The sequence below is a fragment of the Oncorhynchus mykiss genome, chromosome 4 (genome assembly GCF_057628025.1).
Source record: "Oncorhynchus mykiss isolate SJ-2025 chromosome 4, ASM5762802v1, whole genome shotgun sequence".
Taxonomy (NCBI): Eukaryota; Metazoa; Chordata; class Actinopteri; order Salmoniformes; family Salmonidae; genus Oncorhynchus; species Oncorhynchus mykiss.
In genome coordinates, this window is record NC_143025.1 from 62,057,327 (window position 1) to 62,082,427 (window position 25,101).

The 25,101-nt window shown below is 41.2% G+C and overlaps 1 protein-coding gene across 3 annotated transcripts in view; it reads right to left on the minus strand.

Annotated features, from left to right (window-relative positions):
* The window catches only part of rngtt (RNA guanylyltransferase and 5'-phosphatase), a 146,838-nt gene that overhangs the window by 81,449 nt on the left and 40,288 nt on the right, over positions 1-25,101 (minus strand). The window contains exon 12 of one of the 3 annotated variants that reach the window (XM_090232496.1): positions 18,710-21,968. The exons of the other annotated variants lie outside the window; for them this stretch is intronic. Within the exon in view, the coding sequence (XP_090088622.1) occupies positions 21,864-21,968 (105 nt within the window). The 3' untranslated portion in view covers positions 18,710-21,863. Of the gene's footprint in view, positions 1-18,709; positions 21,969-25,101 lie in introns of those variants that run through there. 3 annotated transcript variants of the gene reach the window in all.

Consider the following 25,101-nt stretch of genomic DNA (forward strand, 5'->3'; position numbering starts at 1 on the left):
CTATAATTCATTTGAGAAGGAACTAATGCAAAACCTGACTTGCTAATACAAAGGCAATTTTGATTGCTAATATCTCCCCCACAGCTCAATGGTACAGTGAATATAAATGCATTTGGATGTTTTTACTTGGTTGATATTTTCAAACTAAATCCAATCTTTCATATCTTCCTCTCGATAGATTGGTCTAGATATGACAAGGTTACGAGCTGCCAATCCAGTGCCATGGCAACAGTGTACAGGTCTGAATAATCATGAGCTGAACTGAAGAGAAAGAAAGAGAGAGAGACAAAAAGACAGAGAGAAGATGAGACAGAGACCGAGAGAGAGATTGAGATTGTTGAGTTCTCTTGGGATAGCTACAGCCATGGCCATCAAATAAAGAGCATCACTAAGGCAGCCAGAAGTCACAGGTAATGAGTGTCTGTGTATTCAATCAACGTTTTAGTGAGGTCGCCATGCCAACGGGTCTCGTCTAATGTCCTCCACTCCTGTTTTTCACACAGAGCTTCTGAGAAAAGGATAGGTTCACTTCAGACTGACAGCAGTATGTCTCCCAAACCTCAGGGACCACAAATCTTCCGTTAGGCACTAAACGGTCAGTCCATTCTCATCCGTTTGGTGCCTAATGAATATGACCCTGAACACGGACAGAAACAGGCATGGACTACACTACCGAACTTGCCAAATCGTTTTTCTTTGAGCCCTAATGAATATGATCCAGGTCTATGGGGGTAAATCATTGACATAGCGATTTGAACGTGTAGAATATATTTGTAGTTGTACACACAATTTGCTAGTGTGTAACTGATGACTTATGAAGATGAAATAATAATCTGTAGTTGTAAACACATTCTCCTACAGGTAACTTAATATTTGCGAGCAATAATTGCATCTGTACATGTCAATTTCGCACCCTTAGACTTTTGGCAGTGCTTTAGCGCCCTATGTGACAAAAATATTTGTAAATGTGCAAACAGAGATTTACAAGCAAGGAGAGAGAGTGAGTGAGAGCAGGAGCTCTTGGAGGTGGGACCTCTTTCTTCTAACCAATCAGATGAGGTTAACACAGACCAGTATACTCTACAGTGGTTGGTTGGTGACAGCTCACAAGGGGCCGTGTTGTCTGGCACAAACACCTGTCAATCAAGACATACATTACCAGGTTACCACTTGTATCCACCAAAGACTGTTCATCAAAGAAGCCCAGCTGTTAGTTGTCATGGCAGGTAAGTTTAAATGCCATTAATTTATGGCTAGTTAGCAAGCTTTTTTCTTCTGTAATATTGTTTTTGGAAGCTATTGTCCAAGTCATTGTTATTAAGAGTTCGCCAAAATCGATAGGTAAAGTTATTTTGCAAACAATTTTGAAGCTAACTAGCTAGCTTGATTTTGTATGGAGCCATAGCTAGCTAGCACAACCATTAGAAAAGTAATCATTAATCTGCGAAGACCAAAAAACAGACATAAATCCCATGAATCTTGATCACCCAGTTAGATCTGAAGTTTTAGTAGAAGCACGACTGAAGGTAGAAACAAATTTGTTTAGCTTTAGACATTGACTGCATTCTGTAGCTACTGCCCTTTGATTAATGCAAATCCCTATCTAAACCATTTAAAATTTGTCTGTCTCCACTCTGCAATCCACTCCCAGTTAAACAGGGTCCGTTCAGGCCTCCGTCAGCTCCACAATGCCCTGGGAGACGGGATGGACATCCAGAACTACCTGGCAAAAGTCAGCAATGCCTGGAGGCAAAGCATCAACATCATTAGGACCCTGAAGGATGTCAAATAAGCAGGGATGCAACACAGTCAGCTAGCCTCAGCTGTGGAAAACTTGTATATTAATAAATATATATTTTCAGGTATGTTCCGCTGCACCATTAAATGCCACTTGAATGGGAACTATTATTGATGGCTTGCATTGTATTTGATATGACAATGTACAGTTAATATATGTATGTATGAATATTTCTCCTCCCTTCCTGGGATGTGCCTGAGAGGGTGGCAGACACTCTGTTAATGATAGAGCAAGCCGAGGTGCTGGGGGGCCATCACAAGCGGAGGACCCTGGAGTGCTCATGGAATGACCTCATGTACAGTCGGTGTCGCTTAGGCAGCAAGATCATGCACAACATTAACCTCATGCGAAACTACTTTGGCAAGTTGCAGGGCCTGTCGGACAATCTGGCCAAGAATTTGTGGATAGTGCTTCAGCGCGCCATGGGCAAGGCTGTAGGCAACAGTGAGCAGTGACACTGGTGCAGTGCTTCTCCACAAACACCGTGGCAGGTTCTTCAAGCTCTGCTACAACACTGTCCATGAGGGTGTAGGAACTGGCTGCAGAGAACCTGACGGCCAACAAAATGTCTCACATTAATTGGGTCCTCAATTAATACCTACAAAGGCAAGTCAGTACTGGGACTCATGTAGCATCAGTGATATAAGGGCACCAGTCCAAATCACAACTTTCTACCAATTTCATGGTATTCAATTGGTTGTAGTTACAGTCTTGTCTCATCCCTGCAACTAGCGAACGGACTCGGGAGAGGCGGAGCCAGAGGCTGATTATCTTCCAGGTAGATACAGAGCCATTCATAGTATTCCAGTTATCATATCTATCGGTAAACAGTACCCCCCTTTTGTCGCATCAGCATGAATTTCTTAACAAAAGGGGGAAAATAAGTGGTCTATAGTTGGTACAGTAAGGTTACTTTCAGTGATGGAACATCAGGAATTTCGGCACTGGCCGAAAGTACCTCTAGGCACAAAGTACCTCTGGCTAGCGGGCTGGCTTCACATCCATCCCTAGTTACTTCAGTGTGTATTTGTCCAGACATGAGAATTTATTATTGTCTGAATACGTACCACAGCAAGGGCTCTATTTGGTAAAACTTTCTGCGACATTGAAGGTCGCCAAGAACACAGCGGCCTCCATCATTCTTAAAGAGAAGAAGTTTGGAACCACCAAGACTCTTCCTACAGCTGGCCGCCTGCCAAACTGAGCATTCGGTGGAGAAGGGCCTTGGTCAGGGAGGTGACCAAGAACTCGATGGTCACTCTGACAGAGCTCCAGATTTCCTCTGTGTAGATGGGAGAACCTTTCAGAAGGACAACCAGCACTCCACCAATCAGGCCTTTATGGTAGAGTGGCCAGACGGAAACCACTCAGTAAAAAAGCCACAGAACAGCCTGCTTGGAGTTTGCCAAAAGGCACCTAAAGGACTCTCAGACCATGAGAAACAAGATTCTCTGGTCTGATGAAACCAAGATTGAACTTTGGCCTGAATGCCAAGCATCACGTTTGGAGGAAACCTGGCACCATCCCTACTAGAGGTTGACCGATTAATCGGAATGGCCAGTTAATTAGGGCTGATTTCAAGTTTTCATAACAATCAGAAATCTGTATTTTTGGACACACCGATTTGGCCGATTTAAAAAAAAAAAAAAACTTTATTTAACTAGGCAAGTCAGTTAAGAACACGTTCTTATTTTCAATGACGGCCTAGGAACGGTGGGTTAACTACCTTGTTAAGGGGCATAACGACAGATTTTTACCTTATCAGCTCGGGGATTCAATCTTGCAACCTTACAGTTAACTAGTCGAACGCTCTAACCACCTGCCTCTCATTGCACTCCACGAGGAGCCTACCTGTTACGCGAATGCAGTAAGAAGCCAAGGTAAGTTGCTAGCTAGCATTAAACTTATCTTATATAAAAATAAATCAATAAATCACTAGTTAACTACACATGGTTGATGATATTACTAGTTTATCTAGCGTGTCCTGCGTCGCATATAATCGGTGCAGTGCGCCGCATATAATCGGTGCAGTGCGCATTCGCGGAAAAAGGACTGTCGTTGCTCCAACGTGTACCTAACCATAAACATCAATGCCTTTCTTAAAATCAATACACAGAAGTATGTAGGTGTGCAGCAATGCTCCCCATCCAATCTGACAGTGTTGAAGAGAGTCTGCAGAGAATAGGAGAAACTCCCCAAATACAGGTGTGCCAAGCTTATAGCGTCATACCCAAGAAGACTCTGTAATCACTGCTAAAGGTGCATCAACAAAGTACTGTTTTTGTTTCGTCATTATGGGGTATTGTGTGTGTAGATTTGGGGGGGGGGGGGGGACAATTTAATACATTTTTGAATAAAGCTGTAACATAACAAAATGTGGAAAAAGTCAAGGGGTCTGAGTACTTTCTAAAGGCACTGTATATTATAATGCCACACACCTAACATCTTAGGCGAATGGGTCAAAATGGTCTTATTCTCATGGTATACAGCAGGTGTCAATGAAGATTAGTTAAGTGAGTACTCTCCCCCAATTGCTCAGTTTAGCCAGGCGGCCAGCTCTAGGAAGAATCTTGGTGGCTCCAAACTTCTTCCATTTGAGAATGATGGATGACACTGTTCTTGGGGACCTTCAATGCTGCAGGTACCCTTCCCCAGATCTGTGCCTCGACGCAATCCTGTTTCGGAGCTCTACGAACAATTCCTTTGACCTCATGGCTTGGTTGTTGCTCTGACATGCACTGTCAATTGTGGGACCTTATATAGACAGGTGTGTGCCTTTCCAAATCATGTCCAAATACACTGAATTTACCACAGCTGTACTCCAAGTTGTAGAAACATCTCAAGGATGATCAATTGAAACAGGATACACCTGAGCTAATGAATACTTACATAAATAAAACCTGTTGTGCAAAAATGTCTAAAAGTTTTTTTTTTTTTTTTTAGCTTTGTCATTATGGGGTATTGTGTGTAGATTGCTGAGTTTTAAAAATATTTTTTTAGAATAAGGCTGTAACGTAACAAAATGTGGAAAAAGTCAAGGGGTCTGAATACTTTCCGAAGGCACTGTAGGTATAAGATTAAAATGTGTTAATTTACTATCTTTGGGGAAGATTGGTATTAGTGAGACGAACATGAAATATCAACACTAACCCAAGTTGTGTAATTGCTCTGTTTCAAGACATTTGTCTATGGGTTTTAGTATCGTAATGTTTGACCAGTGCACCTTCCTACCATCAGGGTGCAGGACACAGTCTTTGCCAGTGAGAACCAAAAGGGACCTAGCTTTGTTCCTGCTTCCAAAAGACTACTGAGTGAAAAGGGCCGCATTCTCTTCTACTAGGCCCTCTGCACCACCAACTCCCATGAAGTACTACCACCATATCCTAACCCAATTCAGAAGTGGTCTTCGGTGAGATGCACATTTTGTCCACCATGACTGGGAAAGGCCCAGAAGATCCTTCAAGCACCTGGTTTGCATCCCAATATTGTGTTCATTGTTTTCAAAGCCCTTTAAGTAATGAGACTAAGACCGTGACAATACAATTAGGAGAAAAATGACTATACATGTGTGGGCTACTATGCTATCTAAACTATGGATGCGAGGACAATGTTTTAAAATATATGGCTCAGTTGGTACAAGCAATACAACGACTTATGACAACAAAAACAATGGGTCAAAACGTTTTTTTTTTTGAGTTACATAATGGGGTAAGACAGCTGTACTAAGGACAGTCAAAAAAAATCATCCTAAATAGGGGTTAAAACAGTATCAATAAATTAGTCTTAATGCAAGCAGATCCAAAAAAGCCGTGTGATATGCACTATTGGACTGGGATTGCAACATCTCCTGTGAACCTACCAGTTGACCACGAGCACCATCCTGTCTTGGGGGACCAAACAGCTCAGTACAAACTGACCCAATAACGGCATAACCTGGAGGCCTAGGAGAGCCAGACAGCCCTTCAGTAAATTAATTAAGTAGCATCTCACGAGCCTTGGCTTGTGCGAGCCGGAACAGCATCTCCTTAATGCTGAGTGCCATGCTGAGACACATTGGGTCTACAGTCTTTGGTTAACTCAGACGGGGATCAAACTTCCAATCTCAGGGCAGACACTAACCACAAGACCACAAAGTTGGTCACAGACAGCCACTACCCCCTCTAAAAATGTATTATTTGACCCTTCATTTAGGCCCATTCGATCCCTTGCTTTTCCGCTGCATATCGTCAGTGCGCTGCTGTAACTCAAAAGTACAAGTCTCCTGCTGTGATTTCAACTTCAAACAAGTGTTTTCGGGCAAACGCTTAGCGAAAGTATCTTAATGTTTTCCGAGTTGTATACATTAGTGTTGGCTGGCCAGAGTTTGTTTCAGAAGTCTCCCGTGCTACTATTCAGTAGTAGTTTCTTCTTCTAGTTTGATATCAACACAGTTACTCTACCCCAATTCAGGTATAAATCATAATCAAGAGGTATATAGCGTTTGAAAAACAGAAAAATTTAGACTGGTGCCCAGATATCACGAGTGTGTGCCTCCATCTGGGTCATCAATTAATACTTACGAAAGTAAGTCTGTCCTCCCATTCTCTGTATAAGGAACCTGTGTTTTGGTTAATCATGTCACACGACCTGGATTTGAACCTTTATTTGATGCCTTTTCCAGAAATGAGAATTAGTTTACAACCTAAGATTATAAAAATTAAAGAAATTGTATGAGGATGGTGTTGGACCATCTGACACAAAAAAGGGGGACAGTTTAATGAAAAGGAGTAATCTAGCATGCATTAAACTGAACCAGTGGTTTAGTAGGCCAAGGCATATTCATATGAAATCGAGAGACAATAGAACATTTGGGCGTCTATAACAATAAGACACTGGAGTGTCCACTATAAAAATAAAATAAAATAAAAACTTGGGCTATTGGCCCAGATCATCCGCCATGTGTGTGTGAGAGTGAGTGAGATTATTATTTTTTTTTCTGACCGGATATTTTGGCTGCTTTAGTGAGACTCTTAGCTCCGTCTACATTGTTCTGTTGCTTGGTATAAATAACATATTTATTAAAATATGCTATAGCCAATAGGAATATAGGCAATTTACTCAATGTCAACCGTGCATTGCCCTGCTGTGTGCTGCCTGATCCAATTCTGATCGGAGTAATTGTTTGATATTGTGATTTGTTACCATCCATTCGGACAACTGAAATCTATATTCTGGTCGTCTGACTTTAAAAAATATATATATATTTTTTTACTTGCCGCGGACAAGTGGAAAAACCTTAATATCGAGACTTGGTGGTCTATGAAAACTTCATCTGATTGGTTAGAAGAAACAGGATCCACCTCCAAGAGCTCATTCTCTCCCTCTCTCCTTGCAAATCACTGTTTGCACATCTACAAAGCTTTTGTCACGGTAGGGAGCTAAAGCAATGCAGATGCAATTATTGCTCACAAATATTAAGTTACAACTTAGCCAACGCTATTACAACTACAAATCTATTCTACACGCTCAAATCGTTATGTCAACGATTCACCGCAGCCTAGTCAGCCCAGCCACTTCCCAGTCTGGCAGGGTGGAGGGAGCTGAGACTGACAGTTAGTAAAATAAGCACAGCACTTTAGTGTCTTCAACCATCGCTTCATACAGCAAGAAAGGCACTGATCTCAATTCTTGTTCCGGGAAGTCAAATCCAAGTCAAGTCCAAATTCAAATTTCAAAGCCCTTAGTTATTCATACAGCAAAGAGAACACAAAACGCCACCAAAATTCTGCAGCAAGAAAAGCGCACAGAGAATAATTTTCCCTAAAGTGAACGAAATAGAAGGAAAATAAATAATGACGTAGTAATCAGATTAGAGCGCTGCAGAGTAACAATAGCAGCCTTCATTTGCAATCCAGTGGCAGTCCTATCTGCTTGGATGTGCTTCATTAAAAAACACCAACTACAGTCACTCATTAGCAGGAACGGACTGCTGGAGGGGCTGACAGGCGGCTGATGAGCGTTAATTGCAGCACAGCCTATACATCATCTTCAACATTCACTATGATCATCCTCTTTGATGTAGCCTAGCCTACATGCAAACAGCATTGACATAGATTGTGGCTTTTCAGATCTTGCTGAAATTACACTCCAAGAAGCCAAATGAAAGAGAGAAAAAGAGAGAATGAAAAGAGACCCACAGAGAGAAATAGAGACAGACAGAAGCTTGCAGAGAAAGATTGTTGTGACATAATGTTCTCAGCAGAACTGAGAAATACTGAAATGCAAGCCTGAAGCCAGCCTGTAAGGTTGGAGATAAAGCTGCAGCACTTTAGCCTATACCCAACATAGTGCACTACTTTTGACCAGAGCCCTATGCCCTGGCTGAAAGTAGTGCACTAAATAGGGAGCCATTTGCAGGGCCATACATATTTTTGTGCCCCAGGGTAGCAGCTCAATGCTTAAAGTAAAAATTCACCCATTATGATGGTTATATTGTTTTTTTTTTGCATTTCTGAGCGATGTTCTATCGATTCACTGGGTCATTTTATGTTTCTGAGCTATTGCCGTTCAAGCAGGCATAAATCTGACCGGTATGAAGTAGCATTGCGATAAAGCTGCTCTTACTACACAAGTCAATAGGAATACGACTTTTAGATTGCGAAAACATCTATGATACATGTCAGATTTCAATACTGGCCGATGTCATAACGATATTCCTACTATGATACATTTGTCATTTAACAGAGGGTCTAACACATTTCTCCTACTTGTCTGCCTCTTCAGTCCAGGGTGCATTGCATGTTGCGAATGACTGAACATGGTGAGATTGTAGACTCCTAAATTGACAGTGCAGTTTGTTGAGGCGATTTTATAGCTAACTAGCTACTACTGATATTGACTTTGGTATTATTGTATGCAGCTACGTTAGCTAGCTAGCCAGCCCATAGAGTGCTTTGCAATGTAGGTTTTGTAGTCGACTTGAGCTGCAACAGACTTCCACAAGTTGCTACCAACCATATAACAACGAAATTAAACATTTGTTCACAAATGTAAATTATAGGAATGAGTGGGTTTTGAAGGAGTGGATTTTTCCTTTAGCACTTCATGTTCGGAAAATTTCACAAGAACAAAACGCATGCGAGTAACAACTGGTTGACATTTAAAGCTTCTTACACCCCGGCAAGAAGAAAACACGCTCTCTGCAAGCCAATCGGCCGCACGGGACGCTCGTGCATGTGACGGCATCATCTATAAAGTGGCCACACAACACCGGGGGACTCTGAATCAATACATTGCTAATCTACGGGGAACCATCAAGTATAGACTGACCAGGTGAATGCTACTGTACGATCCCTTATTGATTGTCACCTGTTATATCCACTTCAAACCAGTGTAGATGAAGGGGGGAAGACCAGTAAAGAAGGATTTTTAAGCCTTGAGAAAATTGAGACATGGATTGTGTATGTGTGCCATTCAGAGGGTGAATGGGCAAGACAAAAGATTTTAGTGCCTTTGAATGGGGTACGGTAGTAGGTGCCAGGCTCACCGGTTTGAAGTGTGTCAAGAACTGAAAATGCTGCAGGAGTTTTTCATGCTCAACAGTTTCCAGTGTGTATCAAGAATGGTCCACCAGCTAACTTCACACAACTGTGGGAAGTATTGGAGTCAACACGGGCCAGCATCCCTGTGGACTGCTTTCGACACTTCGTAGAGTCCATGCCCCAATGATTTGAGGCTGTTCTGAGGACAAAATGGGGTGCAACTCAACATTAGGAAGGTGTTCCTAATGTTTCGTACACTTAGTGTATATTTATATGCTGCACCGTTATACCTCTTGGGTGCTAGTAGGAATCATAGCTGAGTAGAACATCACTGTGTAGGGACTGAGGACCATCAACTGAAACTTCTATAAAACAGCTCAGGGAATAATACCTCACTTCTCAAAATGTGCTGCTCTGAGGGCTTATTACAGTGCTGTTTGATAAATTTTTTGAGAATGAGACACTTCAGCAGCCGTATAATGCAGCCGCCTTGGTGACATGGCTCGCCTCCAACTCTGGAAATCTTCACACACAACCTCTAAAGACAACGAATGTGTCCCAAATGGCTCCCTATTCCCTATGTAGTGCACTACTTTGGTCCAGAGCTCATATGGTTCTGGTTGAAAGTAGTGCACTACATAGGAAATATGGTGCCATTTGGGATGCACACACTCCCGCGCCTGCCTGCTAGGCTTCAGTAACTTTGGTTGAGCTTTGTGAAGACAAATATAATTACTGCTATTATGAATGGATGGTGGGCAGAGGGGATTATGTAAACACCCCGTGAGCGAAAAGCGAGAGTTTAGTTATTTTCTTTTAAGAAGATTTATTGCATTTTGAATTCAAATGTATTATGCTCAGACTCAAGGTGCAATTATGCTCAGACTCAAAGTTGCCGATTACATTACAATTAAGAATGTGTTTAAACTACAGCAGCTTTCAGAAAAAATTTTTTTGGGGGGGGGGGGGGGAGAGATTCACTCGATGTCTTAACTTATGGTGCAATTTCGAAATTTGGTTGCGCATCAGCAGATTTTATCTTGTTATGTCAGTCACTGACAGTCAATTAGCCCATGTCAGATAATTGTTTTTAGATTGACAACTCAGTCTAGCCATCACTTTTGTTTGTGGGGGGGGGGGCTCTGACTGCATGTGTGGGTATGGATGTGGTTACGCAGACCCGCGAGCCACCGAGGCCCGTCATGGGGAGTTTAGAATTTTCTGGGCCCCACCCTCATTAAAGTTGCCCATCCCTGGGCTAGACTTTGGCTCGTTGAAGCAGTTCCTGCGCATTTCACAACACAGCGTCACTGGATGAAAAGATTGAATTCTATCCAATTCACAGCAACTCAAAGCAGAGCGTAATGTTCCTGGAACAACAACTGGTATCAAAGCCAAACAATTTTACACTATCTGTGTGTCATAGGGGGAAGAACACGGTGGTGTGAGACAGCTACAAGTGATTCAAAACAGTTATTCTGGGCATGTGCAGTCCTCTAGACTGTTCAGGTACAGTTCACTGGGTACAGTATGCCTGCTGCCAGAGATAGTCTAGAGTAAAAAATACCAAGTTTCTCCAACCTTACCTTTTACGTTTTGATTTGCGCTCTTAAAATCGAAATTCAAAGCCCTTTTGAAAGTTTGAAAAGCGCATTCAAATTCACTTGACCCGGCAAAGTACAAAGATCAATAGGAGTCAATTAACATAATTAATGCCATGGCATTTTGTTCATACAGCCAGAAAAGCCAAAAATGACACAAGGGACAGATTAAACAAAGCATGACAAATATATGCACGAAGTTAAATAACCCAATTTAATTAATCCCGAGGGACACTAGGCTACCCTGCCGGGGCGGCATCTGTCATTCTGCCCCTGAACAGGCAGTTAACCCACTGTTCCTAGGCCGTCATTGAAAATAAGAATTTGTTCTTAACTGACTTGCCTAGTTAAATAAAGGTAAAAAAAATTAAATTTAAATAAACACTAGAAAGCGTGCTATGGGATAAATGTGGATAGTTAGAGCTCTGCTCAATTTTGAAAAAAATAAATAATGCATATTTATCTTAATCGCTCACGACCTATAAATTCAAACATTATCTGACAAGATGAAAAGGCACCAAAAATAAACTAAACAAGGTACTTTGGACAAGACGGACTATGAATCGATGCTAATATCGCCGACCCACAAGGAGTTAGCTGAAGATGCTTGCTCCCAAGAGCTCCCCCTCAGAACTCACTCAGAGCAACCTACTGGTTGCTATAAACAAATTAAGTGAGGAGGTAGACACAGTTGGCTGCTATCTCAAAGAATATTGGAACTATGACCGGAACTGTGAATGAAAGGTGCATGAGGTCAAGCAGACGATCACGAGGCCAGGCTACAGGACATTGAGAAACAGTGCAAAACGTTAAACTTAAAAAAAATTTTAAAAAAAATTCAGCTGAAAACCTGCCTGGAAATGCTTAAATTGCATTCACGATAGCAGAACATCCAAACCTTTGGGAAACAGGTAGAGAAAGGGAGGCCCACTGAGTTTGTAAATCGGAGCTGATACCGGCCCTGCTGGGGAGTGAAAACTTCAAAACACACATCCTGACCGATCGCACACACAAATCATCCACACCAAAGCCAGTCAAGGGCGCACCACCAATGCCATTCATCGCACGCCTGCAGATCCCCTCAACTATAATGGAGCTAGGGTGTCCTTCTACCCAGATCTTACTTTGAAGGTGAGGAACGAACTGAAATATTATGATGAACTGCGCAAAAAAGGCAGGGCAGCCAACATCCGATATGGATTCCTTTTCCCAGCCAGGTTCAAGGTGACAGTCGAGGGATCATTGCGCTTGTTTGATACTCCAAAAGAAGCCAAATTGTTATTGGCAAGCAAGCTCTCTGGCTGAGGAACCAAACCTGTCGTGTCCGATGGCTAAATGGCCAAATATAGGCCAGTACTGTTTTTGAATTTCTTGCCGATATTCATTACGATGAAACTTATGATTGGTGAGATGTTATTGTTTATCCGATCAGGTTTTAGTCCCACTCATAATCTCCGTGAGAGTTAAGATGTTTTTTAGTTTTTTTGCAGAGCATCTAAAATCACTGTCCGGTGTCATGGTGTTTCTTCAGGAAACTCATAAAAAATGCATGGCTCGGACCAAACTACAAGTCGGCTGGATTGGTCAGATATACCAGTCAAATTCTGATGCAAAAGCGAGGAGGGTAGCTATTCCTTTTATTTACTCATCCTTGATTTCAGATCCTACTGCCAGTATATTATTGTGGTTGGTACACTGAATTGGATACCAATAATCTTGGTTAATTTATATGGTCACAACTTCGATGATCCATTATTTTTCCAAAGGGTATTTACGTCCATAACAAATATATTGGATACAAATGTTATTGTGAGTGGAGACTTCAACTGTATTTTGGATCCTCTTTTAGATAAACAGCTATCAAGGTCAACAATCAAATGTCAGTGTTTGTCTAAATACAATGACAAACCTTAACATTGCCGATATTTGGAAACTGACGATTCCAACAGATAGGGATTATTTTTTATTTTTGTCAGTTCATAACTCATATTCCAGAATTGAGCACTTTTTTTGCTGTGGCTGTTACATTTCACCCGATTATAAATCACAGGCCATTCTCCACTCTCCATGGTGCTGAAACTGGACAATATGTCTGCAGGTCGGTGACTGTGGCGCTAAGATGCTTACCTGTTGAATGATGAGGCTTTCTGTCAGTATTTGAAGGAGCAGATTACTTATTTTCCCTTTGAGCTAACACGGGGATGTTGATGACTATCTTTTGGGAACCTCTCAAAGCTGTGATTAGAGGACACATTTTTTCATATACATCGGAGAGGAAGAAACACGCCAATACTAGGGGGAAAGAAATCGAACAAGAGTTAGGGGAGCAACAATTCCTCGAATGAAGTCCTTGAGAAGATCAAAGTGTTGAAATATGAGTACAACAGCATCCTTTAGAAATAGGTAGCCTATTTACTTGATAGAATGAAAAAATATATTTTGAACTGGGTGACAAACCGCATAAATGATTTTCAAGGCAGCTACGGCATACACAAGCAACTCAAGCTATTCATAAAATGAAAGACCGGAATGGTAAAATTGTAACAGACCTGGGGAAATCAATAAATGCTTTGCACAGTTTTACTCAGAGCTACATCAATCAAAATGTGATCCTGCTGAGCCACAAATTATTAAAGTGCTTTCTCACCAAATTTGAACTTCCTAAATTAGACAGAGGGGCAGCAGTTGCGCTCGATGCCTTGATATCTCCTCTAAAGTTTAGTACAGCGATGGCACAATATTCCAAACAACAAGGCTCCCAGGCCTGATGGATAAATAATACAATTGTATTCGTACTGTGCCAGACTAGCGCTGCTTCTGTTGCAAATGTCCCACAAACATTGTATGAGGATACTATAGGTCTGATCATGGGGGAAAAAAAGAGTGGCCACAGATGTTGTCTCATCTCTGTGGCCGCTGTAGGTGTTGACAAAAAAATATTGCCAAAGCGTTTTAAATAATATATTTATGATATTATACACCCCGACAACACAAGTTTTATCCCAGGCCGACACAGTGGGGTCCGGAAATATTGGATCCTTTGATAAAGATGAGCGAAAACGACTGTATAAAATAATACACATACTGAGCTATAATTGTATGCTCAAAACATACATATTATTTTAAACTAATACAATTGCTCAAAAGAAAGACATTTTGTTTAACAAGTAAACAACACAAAATATTGGATCCACTGTTTTCAATCCCGCTGCAAGGATAACGACAAAATACTTTTTGTGATTGGAGAACACATCGGGAGGGATCTTAGACCAGCGAATCTCAAATGGTGGGTTGCGACCCACATTTGGGTCCTTGGATATGTCGTGAATTATTCTACGGATGAGGTTTTCAAAGAACATTTGTGAAGATTAGTATTATATATATTTTTTAAACTTTTGTTCTGATACACTACTGCTACACATTGGCGTACAGTGCATTGCTTATTGTTGCTGGCATTACACATACACCGTGTGTCCGAGATAGCTACATTCTGACTCTGAGCTTTTACGCCACACGCACTAATCCAATAAAATGAGACTGTTCTTGAGGACAGAACGTGCCAGACCACAGAGCGCATAGCAAATGACTACTATGCCCTGCAACTGGATGAATCCACAGATGTGGCAAACCATGCTATTCTCATGGCGTACTTGAGACATGTGTGGGAAGAGGACTACCAGGAATCATTTGATTAGTGCAGATTTGCCCACCACCACAACTGAAATTTCCAATACACTGGACCTATATCTGGGAAGTACTGTCCGTAGAGCTCCGAGACAGGAATGTATCGAAGCACAGATCTGGGGAAGGGTACAAAAACATTTGTGCAGCATTGAAGGTCCAAGAACACAGTGGCCTCCATCATTCTTAAATGGAAGTTGTTTGGAACCACAAAGACTGAGCAATCAGGGGAGAAGGGCCTTGGTCAGGGAGGTGACCAAGAACCCGATAGTCACTCTGACAGAGCTATAGAGTTCTCTGTGGAGATGGAAGAACATTCCGGAAGGACAACCAGCACTCCACCAATCAGGCCTTTATGGTACAGTGGCCAGACGGAAGCCACTCCTCAGTAAAAGGCATGACAGCCTGCTTGCAGTTGGCCAAAAGGCACCTAAAGCACTCGCAGGCCATGAGAAATAAGACTCTGGTCTGATGAAACCATGATTGAACTCTTTGGCCTAAAATGCCAAGTGTCACGTCTGGAGAAAACCTGTCCCTATGGTGAAGCATGGGGGTGGCAGCATCAGGCTGTGGGGATGTTTTTCAGAATTTGTTCGTAACTGACATGCCTAGTTAAATAAAGGTTAAATAAAAAATAAATAAAAATACCCTGACTTGTTCTGAACAGTGGCACAAGCACCTGAATGCCCTCATGACCCCTTTCTATGCACACCTAAATGTCCCTGAAATGCATTGTGAAAGCCTAAGACTTTAATGTTGTATGTTATAACTTAGCTAGTCATGTCGGCCATACAACAGGCTTTCAAATTATGCCCACCTGACCCAGATTGCAATTTATAATAGACTGTTGTTGGATTGCGTAAAAAAACAACAGTAATTGTGTTGCAGGGTTGTGGTCCAAAAAAAAAAACAAACAAGCATGCTTGCTCTAGTTCCTCAACAGCACAGCCAGGAGATCTCAAAAAAGCACGTTATAGTTGAAGACTCTTCTTTCAGTCATAACACTGCATTGAAATTACTTAGGAACTGTGCTGATTAAACCCTTGAATGAGTAGGTGTGTCCAAACTTTTGACTGGTACCAGTCAAGAGTTGACAACTACTCATTCAAGGATTTTTCTTTATTTTACAATAAAACTATCAAACAACCCATATGGAATCACGTAGTAACCAAAACAAAATAAGTGTTAAATCCAAATATATTTTATATTTGAGATTATTCAAAGTAGCCACCATTTGCCTTGACAGCTTTGCACACTCTTGGCATTTTCTCAACCAGCTTCATGAATGCATTTCAATTAAACAGGTGTGCCTTCTTAAAAGTTAATTTGCGGAATTTCTTTCCTTCTTAATGTGTTTGAGTCAATCAGTTGTGTTGTGACAAAGCAAAGAGAAATGACAGTCCATCATTACTTTAAAGACATGAAGGTCAGTCAATACGGAAAATTTCAACAACTTTGAAAGTGTCTTCAAGTGCAGTCACAAAAACCATCAAGTGCTATGATGAAACTGGCTCTCATGAGGACCGCCACAGGAAAGGAAGACCCAAAGTAACCTCTTCTGCAGAGGATAAGTTCATTTGAGTTACCAGCCTCAGAAATCAGCAATTAACTGCACCTCAGATTGCAGCCCAAATAAATGCTTCAGAGTTCAATTAACAGACACATCAACAGTTCAGAGGAGACTTCGTGAATCAGGCCTTCATGGTCGAATTGCTGCAAAGAAAACACTACTAAATGGACACCAATAAGAAGAAGAACCTTGCTTGGGCCAAGAAACACGAGCAATGGACATTAGACCAGTGGAAATCTGTCCTTTGGTTTGATGAGTCCAAATTTTAGAGTTTTGGTTCCAACTGCCGTCTCTTTGTGAGACGCAGAGTAGTGAACGGATGACCTCCGCATGTGTGGTTCCCACCTTGAAGCATGGAAGAGGAGGTGTGATGGTACTATGCTGGTGACACGGTCTTGATTTATTTAGAATTCAAGGCACACTTAACCAGCACGGCTACCACAGTATTCTGCAGCGAAACGCCATCCCATCTAGTTTGCGCTTAGTGGGACTACCATTTGTTTTTCAAAAGGAAAATGACCCAAAACACACCTCCAGGCTATGTAAGGGCTATTTGACCAAGAAGGAGAGTGATGGAGTGCTGCATTAGATGACCTGGCCTCCACAATCACCCGACCTCATCCCAATTGAAACGGTTTGGGATGAGTTGGACCGCAGAGTGGGGGAAAAGCAGCCAAACAAGTGTTCAGCATGTGGGAACTCCTTCAAAACTGTTGGAAAAGCATTCCAGGTGAAGTCCAAGAGTGTGCAAAGATGTCAAGGCAAAGGGTGGCTACTTTGAAGAATCTCAAATATGAATATATTTGGATTATTATCATATTATCATTGATTTTTGGATAGTACATGATTCCATGTATTATTTCATAGTTTTGAGGTCTTCACTATTATTCTACAATGTAGAAAAGAGTAGAAATGTCTAAACTTTTGACTGGTACTGTATACGAGTTAAGTTCTGTTTGGGCCTCCAAATGTGTGATTCTATTCAACACTACAGTAAATGTTCATATCTCTGTCTTTTTGTATTGGAAAACAAAAAATGTATAATTTAAAAAAAAATTATAACTAGAGTCTTGGGACCTGTCCCATAAAAAACAAACAAATTAATTAATAAATAAAAACAAATTAATTAATTAATCCCACAAAAGAATGTATCATATAGCCTCAGTACACTGAATTCATTAGATAGGACTGGATACAATGAAGGAAATATTCTTTGTGTGTGGAAAAGGAAAAGCCTGTTGAGAACAAGACAAGCCACAATCAAGTGCATTATAGACGAGCTCTTAGCGAGCAATTCAACCGAGGGACTTGGAAGGAATCTATACATACACGGACATAAAATCTATAACATGCACCAGGGAAGTGCACCACCACAAATTAAGATGGCTTCAAAACAAACAAAAATGAGGAGTGGGAATACAGTAATTAGTGAAAATTCAGAGAAGCAGCAACAACAACAGACTCGAACTTTGCTACTCTTGGCTAATCTGGGATGAAACACATTAAAATGGTGTGAGTCGTGACCTGTTGTCACTAGCAGCGTAATGATTAGGTTCCCCATGGGACCTCACCAGTGTTTTACAGTTGTTGTGGGCTCTGAAGCACTTTAAAAAAGCAGGAAGAATTATAAAACAGTCAGAGAAAGGCATCTACGTCGTAAAAGCATTTTAGATTTCCAATGAACGCTGGGGAGTAGGGACAGTTACAGCTGTGTATTCACTAGGGCTGTCCCGACAAAAATAAATCTTGGTTGACAGAGTCATCTGTTCTTTCGACCAATCGAAATTTTAAGACATATTTTTCCATATATAAACACATCCTATGCGTTTTAATCAAATCTCAACTATATGCACTGAGCTTGTCTGATGCTTTAAGCAAATTGTTTGATTAAATAATTAACCCACAAACGACAAGAGGGAGTCTGACCACAATTGATTTGATTGTGCTGGGCCTGGCTCAGACTTGCTGCTTTGTGTAAAAATAAAACAGTGAGTGACTGTGTGACTAGAACCCATTGTCGCTCTGTCCTCCTGCAGCAACCACCACAGAACATCAGTGTATATTGCGCTGTCTGTTGCTGAAGCTGCAACACAACTACAGCCATTTCTGACTAAAAAGTTGTTACCAAAATCCCTCATTTGTTTAGGAAAAACGATCCCTATTCCCTCAACACTTGCTCTCTTTAGGTGACACATGTATGCATGTGACCAATATCATAATCACATCAGTAAATTGGTAATAACAAACTATGAACACCGTAACACGTGAGAGCTAAATGGATGCAGAGGACGTGACAAATAACCCTGAGACGGGGGAATGTTTACTGGTTGCGCAGGAGGTAAAAGGGGACATCAGATGTGTGGAACAAATTTGACTAGTGAAAAATTCTGGAGCTCAAGAAAAAGGTCAGGAGCAAGCGATGCGAGCATATTATGTGTGCCAAACAGGTGTTGTAAAATTACAACACAATTTTTCTGACCGTTTGGAACAATGTGAACACTAAATAAATGATAAAGCGTAGCAGAGAGTGTCAAAAACATTTTTGTAAAGCCTTTATTACAGCAAAGACCACAAAAACAGTCGCATTTATTCGTGAATGCAATTTCCGAAATAGAACGTTTTAGGCATACTGTTTACGCAAATTATTCAATGGTCGAGTATTACATATAGGAATAATAATAACAATAAGGAGATCAAGGAAAAAGGAGGGTTATCATTATTATAAATATTATTTCTGACAATTTGGAACAGTGTAAACAAAACTAAATACATTATAAATACCAGAGAGGCTGGTCTAACAACAACAACAAAAAGTATAAAGCCTTTGTTACAGCAGAGCAAAGATTAAAAACAGCCAAATTCAGGAAACCATTTATCCGACATGTGGTTGCATGAGGCTTGTGTTGCTCACGGAATCAGTAGGCTATTAAAACACTCAAACAGGATCTGTCTTATTTCTGTAGATATGATCATTTATGAAACCAGGCACATTTAAAAGACTATTGATTAGACTAGGGATGCACGATATATCGGTTAACATATCGGAAATCGGCAGATATTTGCTAAAAATGCCAACATCGGTATCGGCCGATGTTTAGTTTAACGGGTACATGACGCAATGGACGCTACGTAAAATGTTGCATTATAAGTGCAACACAGCATTCCTAAACTAGCCCACACAATGTCTGCTGTGTGGATCGAGCAGTCAACAAGTCGAGCAAGTCATTTGAAAGATGAAGAAAATTTCTGCGAGACAACCCAAAAGGTGAAATCCATTAAAGCCAAGATAATGGAATTCATTGCCCTTGACAATCAATTTCTCTCGGTCGTGGGTGATGTTGGCTTTCGCCGACTGGTCGAGCACCGGTACACACCACCAAGTGCGCTATTTTTCAGCCCTACCGGAGTTACACAGTAATAGCGTCACTACGGTTAGCTTCATGACATTCATACTATGGAACGCCATTTGGGTCTTTGCTTGTCAGAAAAGATACAGTAGCACTGTCAAAGCTGTACAAAAAAGTCTGCAAACAAGCAAACACCAGCCACAAATTATATTTACAATACCGCGTTGGTAATAAAGCATCATTTGTTCGACCGCAACTTCTGGGGTAGCTAACTTTAGCTTGGTCCCTAGCTAGCACCAATACAAACAGCCTGAAAACAATGATCAGTAGAACCTGCAGTCATTTTCATTATTCTTAGCAATTATTTTGGAATCCTTGTGAGTAAGTATTAGCTAGGTTGCCACTTGTTGTTCGCCCATTGAAATTGAACTTCAGTTCATGAAAATAAATAGCTAGTCAGCAACTTAACCCGTTGCGCAAAGCTAACGTTATAAGCAGCCAGCTAACTTCATCTGGCTAGTGAGGCTCGACCGCACCGGATTATGTGTTGTGAAAAGCTAGCCACAATAAGGATTAGGCACAATAATGGTATTTGCGGTTATCCTTCAAAATAAGTGTAATTGACAGTAATGCAAATGAATACAAATAGAATAATTATGCCATACTTTTGTTTTGACAGCTAACCTCAAAGTCCACTATTGTGGCTAATCCTTATTGTGGCTAACTTCACATAGATGGGTCCGCCCACCATTAATCAAATAAGAACGGTCTTATAAATGAAGGTTATTTTAGACGACACCGAGCTATATAGTTAGCTAGCTAACTATAGCTACTGAAACAGATTATGACGTGTTATTTGACGTGTATCTTTTTTGACACGCAAAGACCCAAACGGCGTTCCATAGAAATCCTGGTTGAGAATGAAACGACTGAACAAATTAACAACAAAACAGCAAAGCAAGTAACATAAATAAATAGGTTTTGATTATGTTTTACTGGTAATGGGGACATACGTAAATGCCAACAAAATAAGTTTTTGGTCAATGTGGTGCGTGGGTCACCTTTATTTAACTAGGCAAGTCAGTTAAAGAACAAATTCTTATTTACAATGACGGCCAGGACGATGCTGGGCCAATTGTGCACCGCACTATGGGACTCCCAATCACGGTCGGATGTGATACAGCCTGGATTCGAACCAGGGACTGTAGTGATGCCTCTAACACTCAGATGCAGTGCCTTAGACCACTGTGTCCATGTGTGTGTGTTAACTATTTAACTGTACTAGAATGCTTAGGAGAACGTTAAAATTATAAATATCAGTTATAGGGTTTTTCTTTTGGCAAGGAAAATATCGAATATCGGTATCGGCCAAAAATGTCATATCGGTGCATCACTAGATTAGACCTAATTAAGTTGGGGTTTCCTCTCTCCTCACTTTTCTTAGACAATTAAGGCAACGGCTGTTTTCTAGTCTCCTAACTCCGCTGCTGCCTCCGCCGCATTGTTCTCAACACCAATATGCTGGTTAACTTTGCTATTATGTATAAATCAACAAAGCAACACATCTAAGAAAAGGTGCCAATACAACAGTGCACTGATATGTTTCAGAACTGCGGACAGTGAACACTATCCAACGTGGGAGAAAGCGCCTTTCTTATAAAATAATATTTGTATTTTTGTTGCACCATTGTTCTTATAATATAACCATATACAATTTCAGTAGCAAATGTCAGACTGATGGACTGTGCCATCCCCACTGCCTCCGCAATTGCACAGTCCACTCAGACCAATGTCTTGTAGTATTGACAAACTATGGGGAGACTGCAGTGATCAGTGACATCACAACAAAGACCACACTCCCTGCATTGGAAATCCCCATGGTCAAAACTTAGACCATAGCAGTGTGGCCCTAGGCTGGTGTGCAGCAGAGCAGAGCCAGTCTGGAAGTAAGGCTCTAACGCTCCAAGGTGACTGCAGGGGAGCACACAAACGCACGAACAGACAGACCCAGACACACGCACAGAAGCCTCTGGGTGACAGGAGGTATGGCAAGGCTTAACACGCATGCAGAACAGTTATCTCAGCAGGCACGACACAGCAATAAGGACTACCGTGCTAATTTCAACGGTATCACTCAGCGTTCACACGCAGTGTACAATGAGAACATTATTTTTTTATTCTATTACACCTAATGGCACACCTGACCTCATCTGTGCATAATGTTAACTGCATAAGTCACTTGGCCATTGGCTTTTTAACTTCAATTTAATGTCTTCCATTAGAAAATCAATTAAGCATCAACAGTGATGCGCTGTCAGGAAATGAAAAATATGAAATATGGAGAGTCTACTGTGACATTTCGTCTTTATCATGACACAGCTCTTGGATTCCTCCCCAGTTGGTGGCTGACAGTGAGTGGCAGGGTTTAACTCTGGGGTTGACAAACAGGACCTTTCCAGGAAAAAAAAAGAAAATCGTATTTAAAAACCCGTGGCAACAACATAAAATAGAAACATTCTTTCCTTGACTCCGGGTGGTGGTTTGGGTCAAGAAATTACATTTTTCAAGAGGCAACCAGTCATACACAATGGATCGGCATTGTGGCATTGTGTAGAATGACTATTGACGTTATGAACCGTAATGGAGTAATGAAGCACGAGCTATAAATCAATCCATAGAAATAAAAAATTGTAAATGTAACCAAATCGACTCAACCCTACTGCACAAACCCTTCAACCAAATCTGTGTAACCTCGATCTATAGCCACAACATAAGGTCAAAGGGAAACATCCATAGAAATAGAATGAATAGAATCACTTGTCTTTTTACTTATATTTTCCCCTTTATTTAAATCAGGTTAGATAAGACATTGAGAACACATTCTCTTTTACAACAAAGAGCTTACCAACAAGGAGTAATGACTCCGGCAGCAAAGCAGACAAGTGAGTAGCGACTGGTGATTGATTGTAACTCCCCCACAGGGCAGCAGGCAGGCAGGACACTAGGTGGTCCTCTCAGTGTGGAGCCAGGTCTGGGCGGCTTGACTAGGATAATGGAGGAGGCCAATAATGGGCTGGGTACTGGGGATCAATACTGCAGCACTTAGTGACGGCTCCGGGACACACGCAGTGCTGCTAACCTCTGTGCCTGATTCTTGCCGGATCATTCATCTCTAAGCTCATCTGGTATATGAAGATAGGTATATGAAGATGAAGATAGGCAATAGGTATCATTAAGGCTTGGCGTTATACTGTATTTTAATTTATACAGTAGAAGTCGGAGGTTTACATACACTTAGGTTGGAATCACTAAAACTTGTTTTTCAACCACTCCACAAATTTCTGGTTAACAAACTATAGTTTTGGCAATGACAAGTAATTTTTCCAACAATTGTTTACAGACAGATTATTTCACATATAATTCACTGTATCACAATTCTAGTGGGTCAGAGGTTTACATGCACAGTTGCCTTTAAACAGCTTGGAAAATTCCAAAAAATGATGTCATGGCTTTAGAAGCTTCTGATAGGCTAATTGACATAATTTGAGTCCATTGGAGGTGGACCTGTGGATGTATTTCAAGACCTACCTTCAAACTCAGTGCCTCTTTGCTTGATATCATGGGAAAATCAAAAGAAATCAGCCAAGACCTCAGAAAAAACATTGTAGGCCTCCACAATTCTGGATCATCCTTGAGAACAAATTCCAAATGCCTGAAGGTACCACGTTCAGCTCTACAAACAATAGTAAGCAAGTACAAACACCATGGGACCACGCAGCCGTCATTCTGCACAGGAAGGAGATGCATTCTGTCTCCTAGAGATGAACGTACTTTGGTGTGAAAAGTGCAAATCAATCCCAGAACAACAGCAAAAGGACATTGTGAAGATGCTAGAGGAAACAGGTACAAAAGTATCTATATCAACAGTAAAACAAGTCCTATTTCGACATAACATGAAAGGCCGCTCGGCAAGGAAGAAGCCACTACTCCAAAACCTCCATAATAAAGCCAGACTAAGGTTTGCAACTGCACACCCTTTGGAGAATATTTCTAACTGTATGGCCATAATGACCATCGTTATGTTTGGAGGAAAAAGGGGGAGGCTTGCAAGCTGAAGAACACCATCCTAACCGTGAAACATGGGGGTGGCAGCATCATGTTGTGGGGGTGCTTTGCTGCAGGAGGGACTGGTGCACTTCACAAAATAGATGGCATCATGAGGAAGGATAATTATGTGGATATATTGAAGCAACATCTCAAGACATCATTCAGGAAGTTAAAGCTTGGTCGCAAATGGGTCTTCCAAATGGACAACGACTCCAAGCATGCTTCCAAAGTTGTGGCAAAATGGCCGAAGAACAACAAAGTCAAGGTATAGGAGTGGCCATCACAAAGCCCTGACCTCATTCATATTGAAAATTTGTGGGAAAAACTGAGAAAGCCTACAAACCTGACTCAGCTACACCAGCTCTGTCAGGAGGAATGGGCCAAAATTCACACAACTTATTGTGGGAAGCTTGTGGAAGGCTACCTGAAACGTTTGACCCAAGTTAAACCATTTAAAGGCAATGCTACCAAATACTAATTGAGTGTATGTAAACTTCTGACCCACTGGGAATGTGATGAAAGAAATGAAAGCTGAAATAAATCACAATTATTCTGCCATTTCACATTCTTAAAATAAAGTGGTGATCCTAACTGACCTAAGACAGGGAATTTTTACTAGGATTAAATGTCAGGAACTGTGAAAATCTGAGTGTAAATGCATTTGGCTACGGTGTATGTAAACTTCCGACTTCAACTGCACCGGTATTGACGCGCGGACCAGTTTGGGTTTTTACTTTACCTTCTATAAAACAGTATTTCAATGTTTGGTTTGTTAAATGTGATACACCACTTTGTTTTTATAGTTTACGCCGATAGTTCAGTTGTCTCCCTCCCTCCCTCACCAAACCCACCCTGTCATTCAAGGAGTGCAGTTGGTGTTGCTCGACCACAAGATCATTTGGCGATGGTTCCCGCTTCAGTCTGCATGGTCAATGCAGCAGAATCAACATGTTGACGACAACAATGTTACTTTCCACTTTGCTTCTTAATATAAATCCACAAGTGTTCTATAATTACAATATATGTACAATATTTGCTTTTCTTGCAAAAACAAGGACATTTCTAAGTGACCCCAAACGTTTGAACGGTAGTGTGTGTGTGTGTGTGTGTGTGTGTAAAATATATGCAATGTTGCCCAGCCCTAGGCATCAGCACTAGCTATAAGTTCATTAGACATCAGTAGGAACCAGTGGAGGCTGCTGAGTGAAGGACGGCTCACAATAATGGCTGGAACGGAGCAAATGTAATGGCATCAAACACATGCAAACCATGCGATTGATGAATTTGATACCATTCCAACAATTTCGCTCCATCCATTACCACAAGCCCGTCCTGCCCAATTAATGTGCCACCAACCTTCTGTTGTAGGAACACTATCTGCCACCACCTTGTTTTACTCAGGCTCTTAAAATAGCATACAGGACATTTCTCATGAGAAAAAAACAGCAGCAATCTCACAGCTCAGTGAAAATGAGTT